This window comes from Phyllobates terribilis, unplaced genomic scaffold, assembly GCF_046119375.1.
Source record: "Phyllobates terribilis strain yellow unplaced genomic scaffold, ASM4611937v1 Scaffold_2__4_contigs__length_985480577, whole genome shotgun sequence".
NCBI lineage: Eukaryota > Metazoa > Chordata > Amphibia > Anura > Dendrobatidae > Phyllobates > Phyllobates terribilis.
In genome coordinates, this window is record NW_027362762.1 from 952,799,821 (window position 1) to 952,826,203 (window position 26,383).

General features: G+C 43.7%; 1 protein-coding gene across 1 annotated transcript in view; it reads left to right on the plus strand.

Annotated features, from left to right (window-relative positions):
- Positions 1-26,383, plus strand: part of LOC141248450 (beta-1,4-galactosyltransferase 4-like) — a 90,736-nt gene that overhangs the window by 49,201 nt on the left and 15,152 nt on the right. The window contains exon 4 of the mRNA XM_073669362.1: positions 24,626-24,748. Coding sequence (XP_073525463.1) covers positions 24,626-24,748 — 123 coding nt within the window. The remainder of the gene's footprint in view (positions 1-24,625; positions 24,749-26,383) is intronic.

Consider the following 26,383-nt stretch of genomic DNA (forward strand, 5'->3'; position numbering starts at 1 on the left):
TACAAGCCTAACCTGTGTGCATAATGCAAGGCAGCTGTAATGCAGGTGCCAGGATGCACCGCACAGAGACACAAGGCAGGAATAGTCAGGGATTTCTAAAACCACTTTATATGTATAACTAGTATTATGCAAGGGGGTTAGTAACAGGGATAATAAACAACAACTTGGAATAACAATGAGAAATAGTTTCAGGGAATAAGGCTAAATTTCTCTGCATAAATGTGATGCACCCAGTCGTGGGAGTCACCACGTGAGTTCTCTTTATATGGCCCTAGTGGGGATTTGTTGTTCCCGCTAGGCTGCAAGTCTCTTCCAGATAAAGTCTATCAGATCCCGTTTAGCCTCCCACACACCAAACGGCCCCCTCCCAACCTGAAATCCTAATCCCAACTGTCCCCGGTACCGTGAGTGGAAATTGGAAGTGATGGCCCTGTTCACTTGAGCGATTCCTCCGCTGTTGGTGGCGCGTCTCTCCTGTCGCAGTCCTCTCTAAGCTCTTCTCGGCTTGACCGTCGATGGTAGTTTCTCACGCTTAGGGTGTGGGGATACAGACCTCAGCTCTTGACGGGCGGCATCAGGTCCCAGGAACTTACTCTGTGTGGGGCGCAGGCAGGCCCGGCATCAGCACCCAGGGCCCTGAGCAGGCGGGGGGGGGCCCACTCACCTCTCCCCGTGCCTCCGCAGCAGCTCCTGTCTCTTCCGCGGCTGCTGCACTGTGGCATCTCAGGTCAGAGGGCGCGGTGATGTCTTTACACCGCGCTCTCTCCTGAGCAGTCACAGCACACAGCGGGAAGACGCCGGCGACGCTGAGCAGTCCGGAGCAGCGGCAGCAGGTGAGAAGTGAGGTGAGTATTTGATTTTTTTTATATGTATGGAGGCATGGGGCATTATATGGTGGGAAACAAGTGACATCCTGCATGGGGCATTATATGGGGGGAGAGGTGACATCCTGCATGGGGCATTATATGGGGGGTGAAGAGGTGACATCCTGCATGGTGCATTATATGGGGGGGTGGAGAGTTGACATCCTGCATGGGGCATTACATGGGGAGGGAGGTGACATCCTGCATGGGGCATTATATGGGGGGAGGTGACATCCTGCATGGGGCATTATATGGGGGAGAGGTGACATCCTGCATGGGTCGTTATTTGGGGGGGAGAGGTGACATCCTGCATGGGGCATTATATGGGTGGAGAGGTAACATCCTGCATGGTGCATTATATGGGGGGTGGAGAGGTGACATCCTGCATGGGGCATTATATGGGGGGGAAGTGATATCCTGCATGGGGCATTATGTGGGGGCACAGTCTGCATGGGGCATTATGTGGGGGCCAGTATCCTGTATGGAGCATTAAATGGGGGCCAGTATCCTGTATGGAGCGTTATATGGGGACCAATATCCTGCATGGAGCGTTATATGGGGACCACTATTCTGCATGGAGCGTTATATGGCGTCCATTATTCTGTATGGAGCAATATATGGTGCCCATTATACTGTATGGAAAGCTATGTGGGGTCATTATTCTGTATGGAGGACTATGTGGGGCCATTATTCTGTATGGAGGAATATGTGGGGCCCATTATTCTGTATGGAGAACTATGTGGGGCCCATTATTCTGTATGGAGGACTATGTGGGGCCTTTATACTGCATGGAGCACTATGTGGGTAGCGTTATACTGTATGGAAGACTATGTGGGGCTATTATTCTGTATGGAGGACTATGTGGGGCCATTATACTGTATGGAGGACTATGTGGGGTCATTATACTGTAAGGAGGACTATGTGGGGCCTTTATACTGTATGGAAAGCTATGTGGGGTCATTATTCTGTATGGAGCAATATATGGGGCCCATAATACTGTATGGAGGACTGTGTGCTGCAAGGATTTGCCGGTTTCTGAGCTTTTGTAGAATTTACAATAGATATCACTCATGTAATGTAAGAAGTAAAATCTTTGGCCTTGTACTATATATATATTTCTCTGCAGTATCTGTGCATCATGAATCGTGGTATGTGTTAAAGGCGCCCACTGAGACTCTTTCGTCCAGGTCCCACAAAAACCTGGAGCCAGCCCTGGGAGCAGTTCCTGACTCTGGGCCACACGTGCAGGGCTCAGGGCGCTTCTGTGAGGAGTCCAGAACTTCTCAGGCGGCGTCTGACTCTGATGCAGCGCAGGCCTCTGGCTGGGGCCTGCCGCGCTGGGATCTGCGGTCCCTCTGGAACACATCTGCTCCACTCTGCAGTCTGGCGGCAAATCTCCCTGCGTCTTGGCGCGCTGGGCTTTTATATCCAGGAAATCCTTCCTGGAGGACACCTGATCAGCTGCAGCATCGGAATCTCTTCCCCCTCCAACTCTTCTGGCATAACTTGTTTCCGCTTTATTTCTTCTGGCCAGCAGATGGCAACCTTTCCTTATCTCTGACGCATCCTGCAAAAATCCTCCTTTATTGCACTTTAATACAGTCCTCCCTCCTTTTTGCTCGCCAGTCCTTGGGCGAGTGGACTTCTTGCGGGGTTGACATCTCCTTTAAAGCAGCACAAGATCAGACAAGAGTTGAGCACACTCTTCTGTTTTCTGTTGAATCTGAGACCAGATAAATTCCTCTTGGGCAAACTGGTTAGGGGGGATTCCGGCATTAGCCCGCACAGTCCAGCGGAGCTCCTCCTGCAGAGGCGATTCTGGACTTCCTGAAGAATCAATCACTGGGGATTGCAAATCGCCTCCCCATTCATTCTCTGCCCCACTTGAGGGTGGCACTGGCAACTCTGGCAGACAACGGTAGTGTAGCCCATCCTTCTTCATCCCCCAAGGCCCCTGTTTGTGGTGCCTCAGCCACCTCAGATGGAGATTCAGTCCCGTGACAGTCCTCCACTTTGGAAAAACAGGGCCGAAGCATGTTACGGTGCAACTCCCTAGATGCCGTGGTGTCATCCCCTTTGAGTTGGACCTCACAGACCGGGTTATCCGGGTGGACCTTCTTCACCACTCAATAAGGTATCGCCTCCCAATGGTGATCCAGTTTACTTCCGAGCCTTGGCTCGCACTAACACACTGTCTCCTGACTGAAGTGGTCCACCCGAGGTCGGGGGCCGACTTGAATGTTCCACTTCCCGGAACTTCTGTTCAACCAACCTTCTCACAGTGTGAAGTCGGCGTCTGTGCTCAACGAATCCATGTACTTGGGCTGCTACCTGGGCAGGGGTCTCCTGATTCTAGCTCCAGTTCGGTGATTTCTAGTCCATTCCTCCCAGACAGCAACATGTAAGGGGTAAAACCAAAGACAAGAAAAATACCCAAATAACTGAAAGTAAATGTATAAATCGCACAGTGCAAAAATAATAATAAATAACAAAGGGTATTTAATTAACATAATTTTGATCAAAATAATGTGAAAGCCATCCCGCCACTTCACGGCAACCCTTATGGGACAGTCCTAACTCTAATATTAAAAACCTTACCATTTGTCAAGTGACGTACATATGGATAAGGGCAGAGAGACTGGATCCCTAGTGTAAGCATAAAGCCGAGGCAGAATGAGCGTCTCAGCCCAGACAAAGGGCGGTCACAGCGTGTAAGATGCCATAGCTTCTGCAGTCTGGTCCCAAGTAGGAGTCACCACTGCGAACTTGATGAAATGGTCAGTCATCACCAAGCAGTACCCGTAGCCATTGTATGAAGTTCCTATCATCAGGTAGTCAATCATCAGGACCTCCAAGGGCGCAGAAGTTTGGATGGTCTGAACAGGAGCTCTCTGCTCCGGGGGCTTACTTAGCTCACACTGGCGACATTTTTGGCAAACTCCCTCAACTTCCTGCCGCAGTTGAGGCCAGTAACACCAGTCGTTGTAACCACCAGAAGGTCTTCTCCACACCAAAGTGTAAAAAATATTTATTTCCGTATATTTTTCTATCGAGGACTTCTTATCAGATGCGATCGATCACAGACTACATAACAATATTCTTATAAAAAATGTATCGATTTATTCTTGGATTGTCCATTAAAAAGAATAATTGCAGTAGTTACATAAAATAGTTAGAAAGTGATTGTCCATTTCTCCATAATTAGCTTAATAGTTGAGATTCACCCATCTTTTCCTGGGATCCTGAATGGTAGATTGAGCCTGTGTCCAGCACTTGTGTCAGGATGACACTATGTGCCCGGGTAAAGCACGTGTCTCCTTGAGCCTACATCAGTAGCTGTTTCCTTCACACACAGATCATCGTCCAGTGTCCTGGGAAATGGTAAGAGCACGCCCCCTGTCTCTGACATGGGGTTATATAGCCGGTCATATCAGCTGTTCTTCTACTTATGGCACTGAACTAAAAATACACAAATAGCGCATGTCATCTAGAAACCCTAGCATGATGGCTGATGCAATCTTATGCAATATATGGTTCAGAATTCAGAATAAAATGAATATCCGTAATTAATATTTAACAATTCCCCCTTTTGAGGATGACAGACATCAACTGAAATCCTCAAAGTAGATAGGTTCATCATTAGGATAACAGGATCATTTTTCTTTTCTTCTTCCTTGGCAATATAATTTAATATCCATAATAATATTAATAATAATAATAATAATAGTAATAATAATATCAATATCGGATTATTGTTATATGTATCCAATAGCATAATGATATGAATTTATGTTATGGTAAGCTGTGACTAATATTCATTTAACATGTATAATTATACTTCCCTAAATCTAAAGAAATCACGGGGCCAATCGTCATCATCTGATGTCATCGGGTCTTCATCTCGTCTTCTTCTTGGTTCTTTTAAAACAGTCTTTAAATGAAAACTCCTTTGAAATAAATTATAGCGTGTAGATATTGTACAGTCCATAATTGTATTCATTATTGTTCAGTCCATAAACTGTACTCTTTATTAGAAAGATCATGTGTGTCAATTGATAAGAAAACAAAGTCCATGGATGAAATGTAGCTTTATCCCCTTTACCCCCGAGGGTGGTTTGCACGTTAATGACCAGGCCAATTTTTACAATTCTGACCACTGTCACTTTATGAGGTAATTACTCTGGAACGCTTCAACGGATCCCCCTGATTCTGAGATTGTTTTTTCGTGACATATTGTACTTCATGATTGTGGTAAAATTTCTTCGATATCATTTGCGTTTATTTGTGAAACAAACGGAAATTTGGCGAAAATTTAGAAAATATAGCAATTTTCAAAATTTTAATTTTTATGCCCTTAAATCAGAGAGATATGTCACACAAAATAGTTAATAAATAACATTTCCCACATGTCTACTTTACATCAGCACAATTTTGGAACCAAAATTTTTTTTTGTTAGGGAGCTAAAAGGGTTAAAAGTTGACCAGCGATTTCTCATTTTTCCAACAAAATTTACAAAACCATTTTTTTAGGGACCACATCACATTTGAAGTCACTTTGAGAGGTCTTTATGACAGAAAATACCCAAAAGTGACACCATTCTAAAAACTGCACCCCTCACGGTGCTCAAAACCACATTCAAGAACTTTATTAACCCTTCAGGTGCTTCACAGGAATTTTTGGAATGTGGAAGAAAAAAATGAACATTTAACTTTTTTCACAAAAATGTTACTTTAGACCCAATTTTTTTTATTTTCACAGGGGTAACAAGAAAAAATGGAACCCAAAATTTGTTGTGAATTTCCCCTGGGCACGCAGATACCCCATATGTGGGGAAAAAAACACTGTTTGGGCGCACGGCAGGGCTCGGAAGGGAAGGAGCGCCATTTGACTTTTTGATTGTAAAATTTGCTTGAATAATTAGCGGACGTCACGTTGCGTTTGGAGAGCCCCTGATGTGCCTAAACATTGGAGCTCCCCCACAAGTGACCCCATTTTGGAAACTAGACCCCCCAAGGCACCTATCTAGATGCATAGTGAGCACTTGGAACCCCCAGGTGCTTCACAAATTGATTCGTAAAAATGAAAAAGTGGTTTTTTTTTCACTTTTTCATTTTTACAAATCAATTTGTGAAGCACCTGGGGGTTCCAAGTGCTCACTATGCAACTAGATAGGTGCCTTGGGGGGTCTAGTTTCCAAAATGGGGTCACTTGTGGGGGAGCTCCAATGTTTGGGCACACAGGGACTCTCCAAATGCAACATGGTGTCCGCTAACAAATTGAATGGAAAATCGGCTCAAATTGTTAGCGGACACCATGTTGCGTTTGGAGAGCCCCTGTGTGCCCAAACATTGGAGCTCCCCCACAAGTGACCCCATTTTGGAAACTAGACCCCCCAAGGCACCTATCTAGATGCATAGTGAGCACTTGGAACCCCCAGGTGCTTCACAAATTGATTCGTAAAAATGAAAAAGTGAAAAAAAAAACACTTTTTCATTTTTATGAATCAATTTGTGAAGCACCTGGGGGTTCCAAGTGCTCACTATGCATCTAGATAGGTGCCTTGGGGGGTCTAGTTTCCAAAATGGGGTCACTTGTGGGGGAGCTCCAATGTTTGGGCACACAGGGGCTCTCCAAACGCGACATGGTGTCCGCTAACAAATTGGAACAATGTCGCGTTTGGAGAGCCCCTGTGTGCCTAAACATTGGAGCGCCCCCACAAGTGCCCCCTTTTTGGAACGGATTCCTGATTTGTCAATTTTATTATGTAGTGTTATATGCCAGTTGTGTATTACAACCTGACAAACACTACACAACTGAAGTATGACAACCTGACGAACACTACATCAGCTGTGTAGTGTTCGTCGGGTTCTCATGCGTCAGAAATTAATTCAATAGTCCATGGAGGTATGGTATCTTCTGAAGCAGTCTTTCATGCAGAGGCCAGGTTTGTCGGGGCAGGTGTGACATTGGTAAATGGTGTCCTTGCGCATTCCTCTTCGGTAGCACACTCGGCACTTCTTTTGTGACTTACCCTTTTTTCCGCTGTGAGGGATCTGCCCCGGGAAATGCTGGCCCGGTACAATTCGAGGTCCTTCAGTTCCAGAAGTAGTGGGACCCGCTCCGCCACCACTGCCAAATATCAGGGCCTTGATAACTGTCTCCTGAAAGTGAAGATACGACGCAGAAGTCTGGCCTGCACATTGAGACAGAAGGAAAGCGTTGTGCATTGCCATCTGAACAATGTGCACGGCCAGCTTTTTATACCATACATTGGCCTTTCTCAAAGCACTGTACGGCTGGAGGACTTGATCGGAGAGATCAACTCCCCCCATGTACTTGTTGTACCCCACTACACAGTCTGGTTTGGCGACCTGTGTAGTGGAACCTCTTACAGTGCTGAGGGTGCTGCCATCACCATGTATGGTGGTCAAGAGAAGGACATCCCTCTTGTCCTTGTACTTGACCACCAACAGGTGGTCGCTACATTGGGCTCTGCTCTCACCCCTTCTGAGCAGCTGCCCTATTAGCGTCTTTGGGAGGCCTTTCTGATTTTTGCAGACAGTACCGCAAGCTGTGGTATGTCGCGCAGAGAGGGACTTGAAGAGTGGGATACTTGTATAAAAGTTATCCACGTACAGGTGATAACCTTTATCCAGCAGTGGGTGCACCAAGTCCCACACAATTTTCCCACTCATTCCCAGAACAGGGGGGCATTCAGGGGGTTCAATCCGGGAGTCCTTCCCTTCATAAACTCTAAACTTGTGAGTGTACCCTGATGTACTCTCACAAAGTTTATACAGCTTGATCCCGTACCTGGACCTTTTACTGGGCAGGTACTGCCAGAATCCAAGCCGCCCCTTGAAAGCAATTAAGGACTCATCCATGCAGATGTCCATTTGGGGCACGTACACTTCACCAAACTTGTTGTTGAAGTGCTCGATGACCGGCCGAACTTTGAAAAGACGATCAAAGTTCGGGTCATCGCGTGCAGGACACCTTGCATTATCGTTGTAATGCAAGAACTTGTGGATGGCCTCAAAACGTTTCCGGATCATCACCATTCGGAACACTGGAGTGTTATACAAAACGTCAACACTCCAGTATTGCCGAATCTCTGTTTTTTTCAGGATCCCCATATGAAGGACCAGGCCCCAAAACTTCATCATTTCTTCTGCGTCTACAGGAGACCAGTCAGAAAATGATGAAGAGGGGTTTTGTTCCAAAAATTGATGAGCGTACACATTAGTTTGGCCCACCATGAGGTTTATAAAGTCCTCAGAGAAAAAGACTTTGAAAAAGTCTATTTCTGTGAGGCCGGTGGTGTCAAACTTGATTCCTGATTCCGCCACGAAATCAGGAATAAATGGCTCAAAATTTTCAGGGGGCGAGGTCCATATGGGGTCAGTATTGGGGGGCGCTGGAACATCTTCTCTCCTGCGACGACTGCGGAGCGGTCCAGGAGAACCTGAGGAAGAAGAGGAGGAAGAAGAGTAGGAAGAGGAGGACGATGAGGCGTCAGAAAAGCAAAGAAATGTGGGATCCTCGCCCTCGCTGTCGGTCTCAGTGTCGGAGGCAACAAAAGAGTATGCCTCCTCCGCTGAATAGCGAGTTTGGAATGAGCCGGCCATTTTTTTTTCCGTGTATGTGGTGCGTGTGTGTCAGTAATTTATTTAGAGTGTGTGTGTGTCAGTGTGCTTGGTGTGAACTTTTTTTTCCTTAAAAAAAGAGAAAAAAAAGAACTACCGTGGGTGGTTCAAATAGCGAGCACGGGTGCGGATCGGTGAACTAAGTCACCAATCAACTCTCGGCAGCTGCTGGGTGTGTGCGCGGATGTGGTGCAAAGGTGGGGGGGGGAGAATTGACAGGGACAAGATAAAGAAGAGAAAGAAAAAAGAAAAGTCGTGAAAACAGCGAACACGGAAAAGAAAAAAAGAAAAGTCGTGAAAACAGCAAACACGGAAAAGAAATAAAGAAAAGTCGTGAAAAGCAGCGAGCACGGACGTTGATCACTGACGTAGACACTGCTCAGCGCTCGGCCGCTGCAGGACGCACGAAAAAAAAAAATTGGTAAAAAGGAGGGGGGGGGGGGAAGAGGAGGTGGGGGGGAGAGGGGTGGATGAGGGGAGAACAGAGATGCACTTACCAAAGTCTTCTCTGTTCTTCTTTCAGCAGGCTCAGGAGCAGGATCCGCAGGATAAGGAGCTGGAGACCGACGACCCAGGAGACAGGAGCAGGAGATCCAGGACCCTGGACAGCAGCCAGACGCCGAAGCTCAGCCAGCAGCCTGAAGAGCTCAGCAGGATGCCGGAGCAAGAGATCCAGGACCCTGGAGAGCACAGAGGGATGCCGGAGCAGAAGCAGCGACTGGAGCAGGTAGGAGAGAGGTCTTGTAGTGTCACAAAAGGTTGTGGAACTACAAGGCCCAGCACAGAGTGATCAGACGTGACCGCTCTGTAGAAATCCTCACCAAGTGTGAGGATCTGCAGGGCGGTCACAGGGTGGTGACAAGGTGGTGACAGGCAGGTCACAGGCCGGTCACCACCCGGTCACCTCCCGGTCAGGTACTCTGATTGGTGTGATTGATGATGACATCGATCGCACCAATCAGAGATGGCTGGGGCCTGGGCACGCACCACAAGGGGTTACAGGGAGGTGACAGGCAGGTCACAAGCCTGTCACTGCCCTGTGACCGCCATGTCACCTGTGTTCATGTACTCTGATTGGAGCGATCGATGTCATCATCGATCGCTCCAATCAGAGCTGGCTGGGGGCTTGTATGACTTCACAGGGGGTCATGGGGAGGTGACAGGCAGGTCACAAGCCGGTCACCGCCTCGTGACCGCCCTGTTACCGCGCGGTCCCGCTGTGATCGATTTGATCGGCGATCGCACCGATCCTAGCAGTTTGGGGAGAGGGCTGGGGTTACTAGGCAACAGCCTAGGATCGGTGCTCTTAGGAGCACCGATCCTAGGCTGCACAGCACTGTTTCCGGCAATCTGATTGCCGGAAACAGTGAGAAATGCTGTGATTGGCTGTTCAGAATTGAACAGCCAATCTCAGCGATCGTGGGTGCGGGGGGGCGACGCCACCCCCCGAGATGCTGGTGCCATCTACCCTGAGGTAAGATGGCACCGGAATTTTAATTTTATCACAGCGACTTCGGTCGCGGTGCCGCTTTAAAGATATGGACCAGATACGTATTAGTACGCCCTAAGTCCCAGATACGTATTAGTACGCCTTGGGTCGGAAAGGGGTTAATATCTGTGCAGTGTCACCTGGACTTACGTTGGATTGTCTTTGGATAATTCTGGAATCCTCCGTGTCGTCCGCACTGATCTCGTGTCACTTTTGGAACAGATGTGACGTCTTTGGTCAGCAAAGCAAGGGTTAACTTGACACTTCCCTGCTTTATATAGCACCATAACCAGTACCTAATCCTTAATGTACAGGACACATATGTCAGGCTGGCAGAATCCTGACACTCCTTCATTATTCCCCAGCTTTCAGGTGATAGGAAACCACGGAACGTGATGAAACTTGAACACAACACAGTTCATATAGGATCATCGTCCTCTGCCGTCCTGGTGATCAGTGGTGTGAATTGTAATTGACACAGTCTAGTATAACACTCAGCATTCACAACCTTCTGAGACTTCCGGATATCGGCTGCTTCTTCTTGTAACTTTTAAGAATCTTTTTGATTTAGAAATATGAAAAGTCTTTATTAAAATAGAATTCATAATTGTGATGTCTTGATTGAAGTCTTCATTCCCTAATCTGATACCAAATCTGGTCATTTTCCTAACCTATAATATCACAGCGTACCATAGCAATCAATAATATCCATCTAATTAGTATCAAAATATTAAAATAAATTATGTTTGGAATAATAAAACAATAATAGATAGTAATTCATTATTAATCAAGTTCTTCATGTGATAGAATATTTTTATGTCATAGGTGTAATTACCTTTTCCAACCCATAGGTGTCAGCGTGTTTTGAAACCACCAGTGTTTATATCTTTATTAAACCAATAATACCAAAGAATGTATACTCATGAACCAAAATGAATAAATATATGAATGACTTGTTGTGTTTACTCAGAAAATTGAAACATTTTTCTTCTTATATTGGAACCATATCATTATATTTAATGAAGCAATATTCTTGTACCAGACATTACTTTATTAAATATTAATGTGTTTTCTCAATTGAGATATTGAACTGAAATAAAATAAAAAAAATGAGAATTAAAAATGAAAAATGGAAAAATAAGAAGAAAGTAAGAATACAATTTAAAAATGAAGAATAAAATTAAGATTAAAAATAAGAATAATAATAGAAACAAGGCCTTTATATGTTAATGACAAATGCAGCGTAATTATATTCTCCATAAAAATATCCTTATATTTCCATTATCAGGATGATTTTATATTTGTCATAACCTTGTATTACCAAAAATGATTAAATTATGCAATTCTGCATATAACCCCTTTTTAGTTATACCATTGTACCTTATTAATATGTCTTCTTTATTAAAATGTGTGAAAAATAAGTATTGATCTAAAGTGATTATGTAATCAGGATCAAAAACACATTTTCCCACTTAATACCAAAAAATATTATTTTATAAAATAATTTATATATTAGAATCAAATTAAAAATAATTATTCTTCTATAAATATTTTGCAAAAATTTCATATCAATGTGTAGCATATATTTGTCTGAAGAGGTGTGTACCTATTTAGGTAACCATTAAAAAAAAATAATCTTGAATACTAAAAAATATAATTTGGAAAAATTATTCTAAATGTAAATTTGCTTTATAAACCATTTTGATGTGTGGTTAACCTTATCCTCTATTATCTAAATCAAGAAATAATTATTACTAAAGAAATATAGAAATACATAATTAAGTGCTATCTACATAATATATATCATAATTTTCTCAGAATTAAATGTATTTTTGTATCTTCACATAAAGAAACATTTTTTTTTCAAACATACATGGGGCCTCAGTCACACAAACCACACTTAGCAGATGCTCATTTTTACTCTGACATTCACAGATTTGTTCAACTCAAACATTCCACATATGAAGTTATAGATATATATATATTTAACCCAAAATTGTTGTATCCTAATTATCAATGTGTATTGTAAACAATTAAATTAAATATCTTAATATTTCTTTGAGTATTCCCCAAGTACATATAATATAATATCATATTTTTCTGAAATTTAAGACGCGTGAAAAAAAATAAGAAAATGCTCTTTACTTGCAAAAATAGAAATGTCTTAGATTCTTTTTTTACTGGCTACCAGGTTTAAATTATACCAACTAAAGATAGGATGAATGGAAATCCATATTTTTCATCAGCAAAGCTCTCAAATATCTCTGAATTTCTACAGACATGGATTTTTACATCATATTTTGGCATAATTTTGTATAATTTTAACAAATGTTTCCCAACTTTAATTTGGAGTTGGGCCTCGGTAGCTTCTAAATTCTCTGCTATTTTTAATGGCCTTTGAACGTCCATTCCTCCTACATCACTCATGTCTCCTCCCAAATCACCTAATATGTCAGTTTCTCGTATGTCAATCATGCCTCCTTCCATGTAAGTTTTTTGTATATCCGTCTCTTCTTCAGACACAAGGTCACCTTCAGTTCTAGTTACAGACACGTGTCTTGCATTTTGCTCAATTTCCACATTACAGTCAGAATCAGTATCACCATTTGACACTATTTCTACACAATTGTCCTGCTTAGACTTCTCTAGCACAAGACTATGAAATACATCTACCAACTGTAGAATACTTCTCAATTTTTCTTTGTCTCTATGAAAAGATACCTACTTAGAATCATACTGTAAATTCTCCAATTCACATTCTCTATATAAACTAAGCCACAAAACATCTAAGTCAGTTTTGTCAGTATCCTTAAATTTCAATTTACTTTGGTCAGCAAAAGAAGAAATTCTATCCATATTTTGCTTACCTTCAGATTGCTTAGCTTCTGGTGATCAGCACGTATTATCTTCAACTCGTCTGATCTTTGTAGTACCTCTGGTGCCTGTCAATCCATCTGGAGAATATATCAGTCCTCAATCTGTAGGTTCTTTCTGATTCTTTTGACAAAGTTAGTGGATTTCCTGACACTTGAACAACAGCTGTTCAGCTCATCTCATTTCTCCCCCCCTTTGTTCAAGAAGGAAATTCACTTAAAAACACGAAAAATCAGGACTGACTGTGGCTCGCCAAGGTAAAAAAATACTTCTTTCCGTATATTTTTCTATCGAGGACTTCTTATCAGATGCGATCGATCACAGACTATATAACGATATTCTTATAAAAAAAAGTATCGATTTATTCTTGGATTGTCCATTAAAAATAATAATTGCAGTAGTTACATAAAATAGTTAAATAGTTACAAAGTGATTGTCCATTTCTCCATAATTAGCTTAATAGCTGAGATTCACCCATCTTTTCCTGAGATCCTGAATGGTAGATTGCGTCTGTCTGTGTCCAGCACGTGTGTCAGAATGACACCATGTGCCCGGGTAAAGCACGTGACTCCTTGGGCCTACATCAGCAGCTGTTTCCTTCACACACAGATGCTCGACCAGTGTCCTGTGAAATGGTAAGAGCGCCCCTTGTCTCTAACATGGGGTTATATAGCTGATCATACCAGCTGTTCTTCTACTTATGGCACTGAACTAAAAATACACAAATAGCGCATGTCATCTAGAAACATTAGCACGATGGCTGATGCAATCTTATGCAATATATGGTACAGAATTCAGAATAAAATGAATATCCGTAATTAATATTTAACACAAAGTGAGCGCCCCTCTCATGAGCATCTTTGGCCAGCTGTAACACTAGTGCTTCTGGAACCAGTACTTGCCAGGTAACGTCAAACTCTCGAGGTAGTTGGATCCTTCGGGATAGCAAGCCATCCCTCAGGAAGAGCCTTTCCCACTGGCCCAAGATTTGCAGAGTAGTTGGGAGCGAAGCAGCCCTGGCCTCCTGATTGGGCTTTTCCCCCAGGGCAACCCATTCTCTCCGTGTCGCCAATTCTGTTGTAGATGTATCCACTCGTCTCTTCATCATCTTAAAATTTGAGTGGGTCTAGGCTCTTCTCTGGACTCCTGGGCGTCTACTACAGCAGCGGCAAACCAACTGAAATCTGTAATCTCGTCGCCTTCAAACTCTTCGTCTATGTCCCTCTTTGGCCCCGCTTGGGTGACTCAAGACAAGGTGTCTGCATGCGTGTTCAGGGCCTTAGACTGATAGGCGATCTTGTACTGGTACTTAGACATCCTCACGACCCACCGCTGTTCCAAGGCGCCCAGCTTCGCATTCTCTATATGGGCGAATGTGTTGTTGTCTGTCCGCACTTGTACTTCTGATCCTGACAAGTACTCCACAATTTTCTCTGTCATGGCTCACACCAATGCCAGTAACTCAAGTTTGAACAAACTGTAGTTGTCTGGGTTCTTCTCTGTATCCTGCAGTGATCGACTGGCATACGCGATCACCCGCTCTCTTCCTTCCTGTACTTGTGCCAACACTGCTCCCAGACCATGCAAACTTCCGTCAGTGTACAACATGAAGGGCTGTGAAAAATCAGCATAGGCATAGGCCAGAGTTGGAGCATCCCTTGGTGCCATCTTTAATGCTCGGAAGGCTTCCTCTTGTCATGGGCCCCACTGAATAGGTTGTCGCTTGGCTCCCCTCGCTGTTCCTCTCAGCAGCTCATTGAGCGGTATCTTAATCTTAGCGAAGTCTTTCACGAATCAGCGGTAGTATCCGGTGAGCCCCAGAAATGCCCTCAGGTTGGTGGGTGTGGGCCACCTCTGTACTGCAGCTACTTTCTCTGTGGTGGGGTGCACTCCTGAACTGGACACGGTGTGTCCCAGATATTCAATCTCCAGCTTGAATAAATGACACTTGCGAGGCTTGATCTTCAATCCATGTCTCTGAAGTCGCTCTAACACTTGAGATGGTCTTCAAACGTTGCAGAATAGATAATTATATCATCTAAGTATATTAAAGTGGCTTCAACGTTAAGATCTCCCAGGCATCTTTCCATCAGTCTTTGAAAGGTCCCTGGCGCATTTGTCAAACGGCATCCGGTTAAACTCAAACAAGCCCATAGGGAGAACAAAAACTGTCTTCGGGCGGTCCTTTTCAGCTACTGGGACTTGCCAATAGTCACTAGCCAGGTTAAGGGAAGAGAAGACTTTGGCCATTCCCAGTGCTGATAGAGATTATTCGATCCTGGGTAAGGGATAAGAGTCCTGCACAGGTCATGAATTAAGTTTCCGGTATTCTACACAAAATCTTAAGGTACCGTCCTTCTTCTGGACCCACACGATAGGGGCTGCCTAGGGGCTCTGACTCTCGCGTATCACACCATTTCGCAAAATACAGTATGAGCCAACAGTTCTTTCACCTCCTGATACATCTGAGGTGGGATCTGTCGATACCTTTCTCGAATGGGATCAGCACTCCCTGTAGGTATTTCATGCTGAATGTCATGGGTAGTGTTGAGCGAATTTGTTCGGCATTTCAAATTCGTGTTCGTGTGCCGGGTTCCGACTTGTTAGCGCCAAAAAATCGTTTCCGCCCATGAACATCCCTAATTTGCCGTGCTGTCAATAGTCCTGGGTACACCCAAAGTCATCTTCATGCTACGCAAATACTCCCTGATACCGCTGTAGTAACTGCTCGACCTGCCTGACATGGCTTGCTGAGAACTCAGTGAGGTTAGCCTCCATTTGCTCTAAGAGATGGCGTCCAGCCAGTGGTTCTCTCCCATTCTCTTTGACTGTTGAGTGACACCTCTAGAGTCCACGGGTCTCCTTTCACAAGTGTCAGTCCTATAGTGTCGGCTCTGGTGAGGTCCTCCGGCATTATACAAACTTGAGCCACCTCTTGTCGGGGCGATAACTGTAAACTTGCTCTGCTTAGGTTGAGGCAGCTTATGGGCACTCGCCCCTGCCACACGGTGGCTAGGGTCTGAGCAATCAAGAGTCCGGAGGGCGCCTCTTCTCCCTCTATTGCCTAAACCTGAACATCCATCCCCCTCTAGGGATACATGTGCCAGTACTGGTATAGTGAGTACAGTCTGTACCATGGCAGTGTCAATGTGGCTTCAGGCGGTATCAATACTTTACCGAGATACTGGGAGGCAGCGGGCAGCTTATGAAATTGGTTGACGTGCACGAGATGTTGGAATACTTTCTTGCTGGCCGGATCACGAGTGGCGCAGGTTCAATTTTTTTTGTTGGGGCCCTCGGCTAAGAACTCTCCGACCTCCTTCAGCACATTCATGCCCAAAGTCACAATAGGCCCTCCGCCTCTAGACCCCGTGGTCAACACTATCCCTTTTCGACCGAGATCCTTTCTGCATGCCCGGACAGTCATCCATACTACTACCGCTACTGGAATAGGTAATTGATTAGCCGCCACCAGCCGGACAGTGGGTTCTTTCCAGGAGCGAGCAACTTCAGGGAAATGATTTTGGAAATGCGCCTCAGGCATAGTGGTCACCTGAGACCCTGTGTATATTAAACAACTAATCCGTCGTCCATTAAATTCAGCCCAGGTGATGGGCCTCTCGGAGACAATGTCCTCAAAACTCCCCCTTCCACTCTCTGAGGCTCGGAACCCCACAGTATGCTCCACGACTGTGGGGAGCTTTAGTTTAATGGCTGCCCCCTCATCTCCTTTCTCGATTTGGGCAGTCTTTGGAGATATGTCCTTTACCTCTTCAGGTCCAACACTCTGACCCTCTCTCCTCTGATGGGCTGGGTATACAACGTGGTGGAGTATGGTAGAAACGCTTCTCTCGCTCTGACCTCTGTCCATGTGGGGCTGTGCGGTCTGTCAAGGAGAGGGCCGTGGCGGTCCCCTTAATATCGTGCAGCTCACCTCTGATATCCCGGATCTCTTTACGTATCTCCCATACCCAGTCGGGCTCTTTGTGGGTTAATTCAGGAATAGTCACTTCAGAGCTCCGGACTGCAGCCTCGAGAATAGGAACCTCTTTTTCCAGGACCCTGGCTTTGGCCCCGACCTCCAGGAAGCCCAGATCAGGACTCAGACGCAGTCGCTCCTTTAGAATTAATCTCAGGAAGGGGTCCTTCAGGCCAGCAATCAGTTGATCCCGTAATACATTTAGTCTAATGGCCCTAGTCCTCAGTTCTCATCTCGAGCCTTCTTGACGATATGGGCCATCACTTCCTGCAATGCATTAACATATTGGTTTATGGTCTAATTTTTCCCTTGGACCCGCTGAAACACGTAAGTGTCCCAGGTCTGTGGTGTCACAGTGCATGTCCGCTAATATTTTTATCAATTTTTCCACGGTATCACGGTCTCCAGGAGGGCAGTGCACAACAGTCTGCCGGGCCTCTCCATCAAGGGTTAGGAGTGCCAGCTCAGCCTCTGCGAAAGGGGTCAAGGGATACATGCGTAGAATACTTCTAAGTCTTTCTTCCCAGTATCACAGCGACACGCTGCTCCCTGTAAACCTAGGTAGGTGGCTGATCATCGCCCCCAAGGGTATATGTCCCCTGCTGAACTCGGCCACCAACTCTGTATCTGAATGTTGCATCCTGCCGACTACGCCAAATGTAATGCAGGTGCCGGGATGCAACGCACAGAGACATAAGGCTGGAACAATCAGGGTTTGCTAAAACCACCTTGTATGTATAACAAGTATTATGCAAGGGGGTTAGTAACAGGGATAATAAACAACTTGGGATAACAATGAGAAAAAGTTTCAGTGAATAAGGGTAAATTTCTGTGCATAAATGTGATGCACCCAGTCGTGAGATTCACCACGTGAGTTCTCTTTGTATGGCCCTAGCGGGGGTCACCGGTTATTCCCGCTAGGCCGCAAGTCTCTTCCGGATAAAGTCGATCAGCCCCCGTTTAGCCTCCCACACACCAAACGGCCCCCTCCCAACCTGAAATCCTAATCCCAACTGTCCCCAGTACCGTGAGTGGAAATTGGAAGTGACGGCTCTGTTCACTTACGTGGTTCCTCCGCTGTTGCTGGTGCGTCTCTCCTGTCGCAGTCCTCTCTCAGCTCTTCTTGGCTTGACTGTCGATGGTAGTCTCTCACACTTGGGGTACAGGGATCCAGACCTCGGCTCTTGACAGGCGGCGTCAGGTCCCAGGAACTTACTCTGTGTGGGGTGTAGGTCCTGACTTTGGGCCACACATGCAAGGGCTCAGGGCGCTTTTGTGAGGAGTCCAGAACTTCTCAGGCGGCGTCTGACTCTGATGCAGCGCAGGCCTCTGGCTGGGGCCTGCCGCGCTGGAATCTGCGATCCCTCTGGAACACGTCTGCTCCACTCTGCAGCCTGGCACCAAATCTCCCTGCGTCTTGGCGCTCTGGGCTTTTATATCCAGGAAATCCTTCCTGGAGGTCACCTGATCAGGTGCAGCATCTGAATCTCTTCCCCCTCCAACTCTTCTGGTATAACTTGGTTCCGCTTTATTTGTTCTATCCAGCAGATGGCAACCTTTCCTCATCTCTGACACATCCTGCAAGAATCCTTTTTTATTGCACTTTACTACACAGCCACCCCCACCATGAATGGTCAGGTGTGAGTGGTTGCTTCATCAGTATTTTGCACCTGTGCCGCCTCTGCCTTTATCATGGGGTTGCTGCATCATGTAGTGCATTAATATTGTGACCCGGTGTCTGTAAATATGGCTTTTCTGTGATGTTTTTTGAATTTTATGTCCTTTTCGGTGAGTTGAGATGTATAAACAGCAGCCAAGATACATTCTTGTTCGGTGATATGAGATGGTGTCTCTTTGGAGATGTCAAAGGAGCTAGAGAAGGCACCGGCGCTATGGTTCTTCCCTTCTGAACAGTAGTATGAAAGTAAACCAAGAGAAGAAGAATACCAATCATGCTTAACGTGGATTCAATCTATAGTAGGATCCCAAGTTGTTATGGTCAGTATAAATAGTCACAGGGAACTTGGCTCCTTCCAAAAGATGTCACGACTCCTCAAAGCCTAATGCTGAGTCAAGAAGTTTGCAGTCTCCAATAGAATAATTTCACTCATCTGGAGAAATGTTTGGACCACAGGGATTCTAGATTCAAAGGACAACTGTGAGAGAATGTCTCCTACTCCTACTGAGGAGGCATCTTCGTCAAGAAAAAATGGTTTGTTGATGTCAGGATGATGTAGATCCGGAGTAGAAGAGAAACAAAGCTTAAGAACACTGATTATTTTGCTGTAAACTTCGTAAAATTGAAAGAAGATGCCAGCTATGAAAATTCAGATCTTGAAAGAAAAATAAAATGTCATCTAGGTAAACTAAACACATTGATTAAACTTCAAAGCAAGTTTTAATGAATCGACTCTATACTCTTCAAATAGGCGAAGAACCAGCAATGCTTGGAAAATACATCCGCAAAGTCCCAGTACGGAGGTGGAATGTTGATTTCTAAAGGAACCGGAGTAGGAAGATAAGATGCAATCTGAAGTATCAATCAAATATTGGAAAGTACTACTTTAGCCATGCAGTTCTCATAATTACAGTGGTTTCCAATTTAGAAAGAACAAAAATTAAATTAAAAAAAATATTTTTTTTCAAATGGAAAACTCTCATTTGGAGTATCAACTTCTCAGTGTAGAAATTAACTTGACCAAACTTTGAACTTCAGTGGAAATTTGAGTGGATGAAGAAGACTATTCAGCTGCTTTGTGAAATGTAAAGGAAATGATACATGGTTTTGTTTTTTTTTGTTTTTTTAAATCAAATGTTTTTTATTAATTTTTATAAAGATTTTCACAAAGGTAAAAATTAAAAAAAAAAATAACCACCACCAAAGAAACATTGGAGAAACACAGTTCTCCACCCCCCAACCTTAAGCAGCATTAAACATGAGTTATTTATACATCTTGGCTTTGCAAAACCAGCATAATTACATGAACAAATATTTGAACATAGTAACAATAGTCAATCCAATTACATATAACTTGTGGAAGTACTAATAACATTTTTATTAATTTTCAAAGAAGTTTAATTTGAGGAATCATATAAATGTAACTCAAAGCAAGCCGAGGCAAAATCTCCTCATCTCCCTAGATGTCAAACCAGAGCCATCAATCCATAGACCCCAGATCTTGTCAAATTTAGCGATAGCTTCTCTTTTTAGTATATGCCTTTTTCCAAATTTACTAGCCAGTTAACTTTATCAATAAATTCTGATATCATAGGCTCCTGATCTGCTATCCACTTTTCGGCTATCAATTTTCTTGCCATATATAACATACGTGCCACCGCAATTTTGCCGTACTCATCAATAGTCAGATCTTCAACATATCCCAGTATACATAGTAATGGTGAAAGCTCTATGTCAATTGAATAAACCCTGTTAATCATTGCTACAACACTCTTCCAAAAGGACACCAAGTTAGGACAGTTCCACATCATATGAAGCATATCCGCTATGTTAGTCTTGCATCTATGACAGTGGGGACTTGAGCGAAATCCTATGTTAAATAAGAATTTAGGTGTCCTGTGTACCTGGTGTATCACATATATATGGGACAGTCTATGGGATTCACTTAAAGACAGCTGTGGAACTCTTTCCAGTATATCGGACCAGTGATTTTCCACTTTGGGTCCCATTACACTCTCCCATTTCACTTTTGATCGCATCGGCTGGTTTGTCAATATAATGTATAAGAGAATGTTATAAAGTAATGAGATCAGTCCACGAGAACTGTGTAGATTATCTATTCTCTGTACTATTGAGTTTCGGGGTACCCCTCTTTCCAGAACAATGCCTTCCGCCCAATATGCGTGCCTAAATTGTAAATATTTATAGAATTCAGAGGGAGGTCGCCCATATTCGTTTTACAGCGGTGAGAACTCCTTAATCACATCACCTATCAGCACTTGATTAAGTCTGTTTAAACCCTTGGAGCTTCAGGAGCCAAATCCCACCAGTTGGTATAGATTTGGAAGCCATGGAGTGTTCCATAATGAAGTAAATTGCGAAACACCTTCTATTCCTTGTAATTTTTTCACATCCCCCAAAGTTTGTGACATAACAGCATAGTTGGTATTTTGCTTCCAAGTGTCCCAAATTTATGCGCCTCCAATACCTCATAGAGTTTATCTGATTGGAAATAATGCAGTAGCAACATACGCTGAGCTTCCCCTCCCCCAGGGTCATCCAATCCCCGGATATGTTGAAGCTAAGATGCCACATAATATACCCATGGGTTAGGAACAACAAGCCCTCCCATTGTTTTAATTCTTTGCAATGTTTCCAGTTTAATTCTCGCAGTCTCTTTGCCCCATATTAATTTTCTAAACTCCTGACTGAGTTTAAAGATAAACCTCCGATTTATCCATATTGGGGAGTTGTGTAGAACATATAGCAATTGTGGCATCCAGATCATTTTGACCAGGTTAGCATGGCCCACAACCAACAACGGTAACTTAGACCAGGCGCCTAGTTTACCTCTAAGTTTAATTAAGACTGGATCAAGATTCAACTTCTGATAATCATTTATTTTTGCCGATATATCGATGCCTAAATATTTAAACTCTGATACCACTTGTAAACCCAAATTAATGTAGTGGGAAGCATTCTCATCTGCATTATCTGTATTATCATCTGTATTATCCAATGGAAGTATAACTGATTTGCTCCAGTTTATCTTCAGACCAGAGTATTTTCCAAATGTTTCTATCGTTTCCATTGCTAACGGAAGAAACTCAGAAGTTTTAGCCAGAAATAATAAAGTGTCGCCAGTGTATAACGCGACCTTCTCTTCACTATTCCCTCTACGAAACCCAACTATTCCTGGATGCTCCCTGATAACCGATGCCAAGGGGTTCAATGGCCAGTGCAAAGAGCAGGGGGGACAAGGGCAACCCTGCCGCGTACCTCTACTCAGTCCAAAAGCCGCCGAGAGGTGTCCATTTACCCGTATTCTAGCCATCGGTCTACCATACAGCAATTTAACCCATGAAATAAAACTAGGTCCTATACCAAACTTTTCCAACACTGCCCATAAACATTCCCACTCAACAGAATCGAACACTTTAGCTGCGTCCAGAGAACATACAGCCCTGTCCCCATCACCATCCACCGGCAACTGAAGATTAAGAAACAATCTCCGGATATTAACAGCTGTGGATCTAGCATGCATGATGCCTGACTGGTCAGTATGGATAACTGTAGAAATTACTGTATTCAATCTAGACGCCAGAACCTTCGCAATAATTTTAACATCAGTTGACAATAAAGATATGAGTCAGGGATGAGTCTTTACCTGGCTTAGGGTTTTTTAATTATTTTAAAAATATAAATCTAATCTGATATTTAGCCCGACTTAGTCAATACTCTGTAGGACCACCTTTATCTTCAGTTACTGCTGCAGTCTTTTGGGGTCTATCTCTCCAGCTTTGCACATCTAGAGGTGACATTTTTGACCATTCTTTGCACACTCGCTCTCACTCAGTGAGATTGGATGGAGACTGTGAACAGCAATTGTCATGTCCTGTCACAGATTCTCACTGGGATTTTGGTCTGGATTGTTACAAGGCCGTTCACACACAGGAATATGCTTTAATCTAAACCCTCCGTTGTAGCTCTGGCAGGATGTTTAGGGTTGTTGTCCTGCTGGAAGGTGAACTTACGCCACAGTCTCAAGACTTCTGTAGCCTCTAACAGGGTTCCTCCAGGATCGTCCTGTATTTAGCTCCATGCATCTTCCCATCAGCTCTGACCAGCTTCCCTGCCCCTGCTGAGGAAAAGCCTCCCCATAGTATGATGCAACCACCACTATGTGTGATAGTGGGGATGGTGTTTTCAGGGTGATGTGCAGTGTTATTTTTCCACCACACATAACATTTTACACGTAACACAAAAAGTTCTACTTCTGACTTGGGCACCTTCTTCTACATGCTCAGTGTGTTCACTACATGGCTTTTCGCAAACTGCAAACAGAACTTCTTATGGCTTTCAAAAATGGCTTTCTTCTTGCAACTCTTCTATAAAGGCCAGATTTGTGGAGTATATGACTTAAGTTATCCTCAGGACAGATTCTCCCCCCTGAGCTGTGGATCTCTGCAGCTCCTCCAGAGTGACCATGGGCCTCTGGGTTGCTTTTCTAATTGGTGATCTCCTTGCTTGGGATGTCAGTTTAGGTGAACGGTCATGTCTTGGTAAGTTTGCAGTTGTGGCATACTTCTTCCATTTTTGGATGATGGATTGAACAGTGCTCCTTGAGGTGTTCAGAGCTCAGAGGAATCTTTTTCATAACCTAACCGTGCTTTACTCTTCTCCACAACTTTATCCCTGACCTGTCTGGTGGGCTCCTTAGTTTTCATGATGCCTCTTGATCCCTAATGTTCTCGAATAGACCTCTGAGGCCTTCACAGAATAGCTGTAATTATACTGAGAAGAAATCACACCCAGGTCATTGTACTAATTATGTGACTTCTGGAGACAATTGATCACTCAGGATTTTATTTAGATGGATCAGACTACAGGGGATTGAATACAAATGCACCTCACAATTTTTAGACTTACATGTTTTTCTAATTATTTAAAATATATATTTAATTTAGATGTCACTAATACTTGCTACTTTGTGTTGATACATCACATAAAATCCCAATAAAATATATTTGAGTTTGTGGGTGTAACATGAAAAAATGTGGAAAAATTCACAGGGTATGAATACGTTTTCAAGGCACTTTAGATAGATAATCCAAAAAAGAAGGCAACCCTCCAGTACCTTTTTTATTATTATATCATCATGGACAGTTGGTAATTGTCTAAAGACTTGCACTTACCATTATCCCTACTGTGTTGCATCAAATTCTTTTTTTGGATAGAGGGATGGACAGATGAACTATCTTGATGTATCTTTGGGAAATATAGCTTAGTTTTTCTGATACAAATCTTCTGACCCCTAGTGGTGGCAGCAGGTGGCCAGAATTTGGTATTGAATGGTCAATGTCATTTCAATAATTTTAGACCCGTCCCATGACCAATAATTATTAACAAAGGTGCAGCATACTTTATTTACTGAAAACTACATTTTCAGCACAAAAAAAAATCTCATCAGAAAGTGCCAACCAAGTATCTCTCTTCTTTGTTCCTCTACAGGAAAGAAGGACGGGTCTTTATCTCTGTAAAGGAAGTGGGGGTGGGTCATTATCTTTCGAGGAAGAGAAGGGTGTTCCTCTACAGAAATTGAGGGCAGGTCTTTGGCTTTCTAAAGGAAGTGAGGTGTAGGTTTTTCTTTTTACAAAATATTAAAATTGGTCTTTGTTCTTCTATAAGATGTGAGGGGTGGGTCCTTGCCTTTCTACAGGAAGTGGGAGGCAGGTCCTTGTCTCTACAGGAAGTAGACGGGTAAGTCCTTGTTTCTGCAGGAAGTGGAGGTGGGTCCTTGTCTTTACAGGAAGTGGGAGGTGGGTCCTTGTCTTTACAGGAAGTAGGGGGGCAAGTCCTTGTTTCTACAAGAAGAGGAAACGAGTTCTTGCCTCTATAATAAGTGGGGGTCAGGTCCTTTTCTTTCTACAGGAAGTGGGGATAGGTCCCTCTCTACAGGAAGTGGGGGTGGGTCTTTGTCTCTGCACTGTACAGTAAAGTGAGGCGGGTTTTCAACTATTTACAGAATATAGAGGAGGGGAGGAAAATTGTTGTCTTTAATGGATTGTCCTAACTCCCATCTCTCCTTCCTGAAGGTTGCACTACCCACGAAACTTCGGAGGTGTCACTGCCATGACCAGGACTCAATTTACCAAGGCAAACGGTTACTCCAACAACTACTGGGGCTGGGGTGGTGAGGATGACGACATGCGCTACAGGTATAGGTTTCAGTACTACATTGTCTAAATACTAATCCCCCCATAGAGAGGGCTAACACATATTCAAAGGAGGACCTAGCCATTAGGATGGAGCAATGAATGGAGGTGTGTCTTTCTATTTAGTATCAAATTTGTGAGCGCTGCTATGAATATAAAGTGTAGGATTAAGTACATCGTCACTGTGGTAAAACCATGGATGCCCCAATGTAGACTCTAACTCTATTCATCCACTGCCTATCCATCTTTGCATCTGTGTAAATTTTCACATACAGGAGAAATGGACCGCTTTTTCTCAGGAGTTCCTCTAGTTGCATCTATTTTTTTTATCTGAAAAAGTGTTTTTGTTCCAAAACTAATAAAAAGATTTCTAGAAGGTCGCATGGTTTTATTCAAATTTACCAGTTAGCAACAGATCAGTGGGACATGCATATAAAATGGAGGCGAATTGGAAATCTTTTGATTTGGATCAATGAGTCACGGATGCACATAGACTTAAATGGTAAAGTCTGATCTGCAAACACAGTCTCATGGATGTCATACACGGATCCACATGTATAGATCCATAAAGCTCTATAGGTATTTAAGCCGTCCGAGAAATAACAATGGACAGCACACAGACATGTCACATGGATGTGGGAATTTATCCTAAGGGGTAGTATTCCTCTAATGCAGGGATGTCAAAATCAAATACAGAGAGGGCCAAAATAAAAAACTTGGACAAAGTTGTGATCCAACCTTGATATGTATTAACAACCCTCCACACAGTATAATGGGCCCCACATAGTCCTCCATACAATATAATGGCCCCACATAGTCCTCCATAGAGAATAATGGGAAGGGGGGGGGGCGATGCTGGTGTCTGCTGGACCGCAGAGTGAAGGCAAAAGGGCCAACAAGTGCTAAGCATCTCTGGGAACTCCTTCCAGATTGTTGGGAGACCATTTCCGGTGACTACCTCTTGAAGCTCATCAAGAGAATGCCAAGAGTGAATGGTGACTGGTCTGCAAACCATGTCCTATGAGGAACGGTTGCAGGATTTGGGAATGTTTAGCTTGCAAAAAAGAAGACTGAGAGGAGACTTAATAGCTGTCTACAAATATGTCAAGGGCTGTCACATTGTAGAAGGATCATCTTTATTCTCATTTGCACAAGGAAAGACTAGAAGCAATGGGATGAAACTAAATGGGAGGAGACACAGATTAGATATTAGAAAAAACTTTTTGACAGTTAGGGTGATCAATGAGTGGAACAGGCGGCCACGAGAGGTGGTGAGTTCCCCTTCAATGGACGTCTTCAAACAGAGGCTGGACAGACATCTGTCTGAGATGATCTAGTGAATCCTGCTTTGAGCAGGGGGTTGGACCAGATGACCCAGGAGGTCCCTTCCACCTCTACCATTCTATGATTCTATGATTCTATGATAAGAGTGTGCAAAGCAGTCATCAAAGTAAAAGGTGGCTACTTTGAAGAACCTAGAATATAAGACATATTTTCAGTTGTTTCACACTTTTTTGTTAAGTATATAATTCCACATGTGTTAATTCATAGTTTTGATGCCTTCAGTGTGAATGTACAATTTTCAAAGTCATGAAAATACAGAAAAATCTTTAAATGAGAAGGTGTGTCCAAACTTTT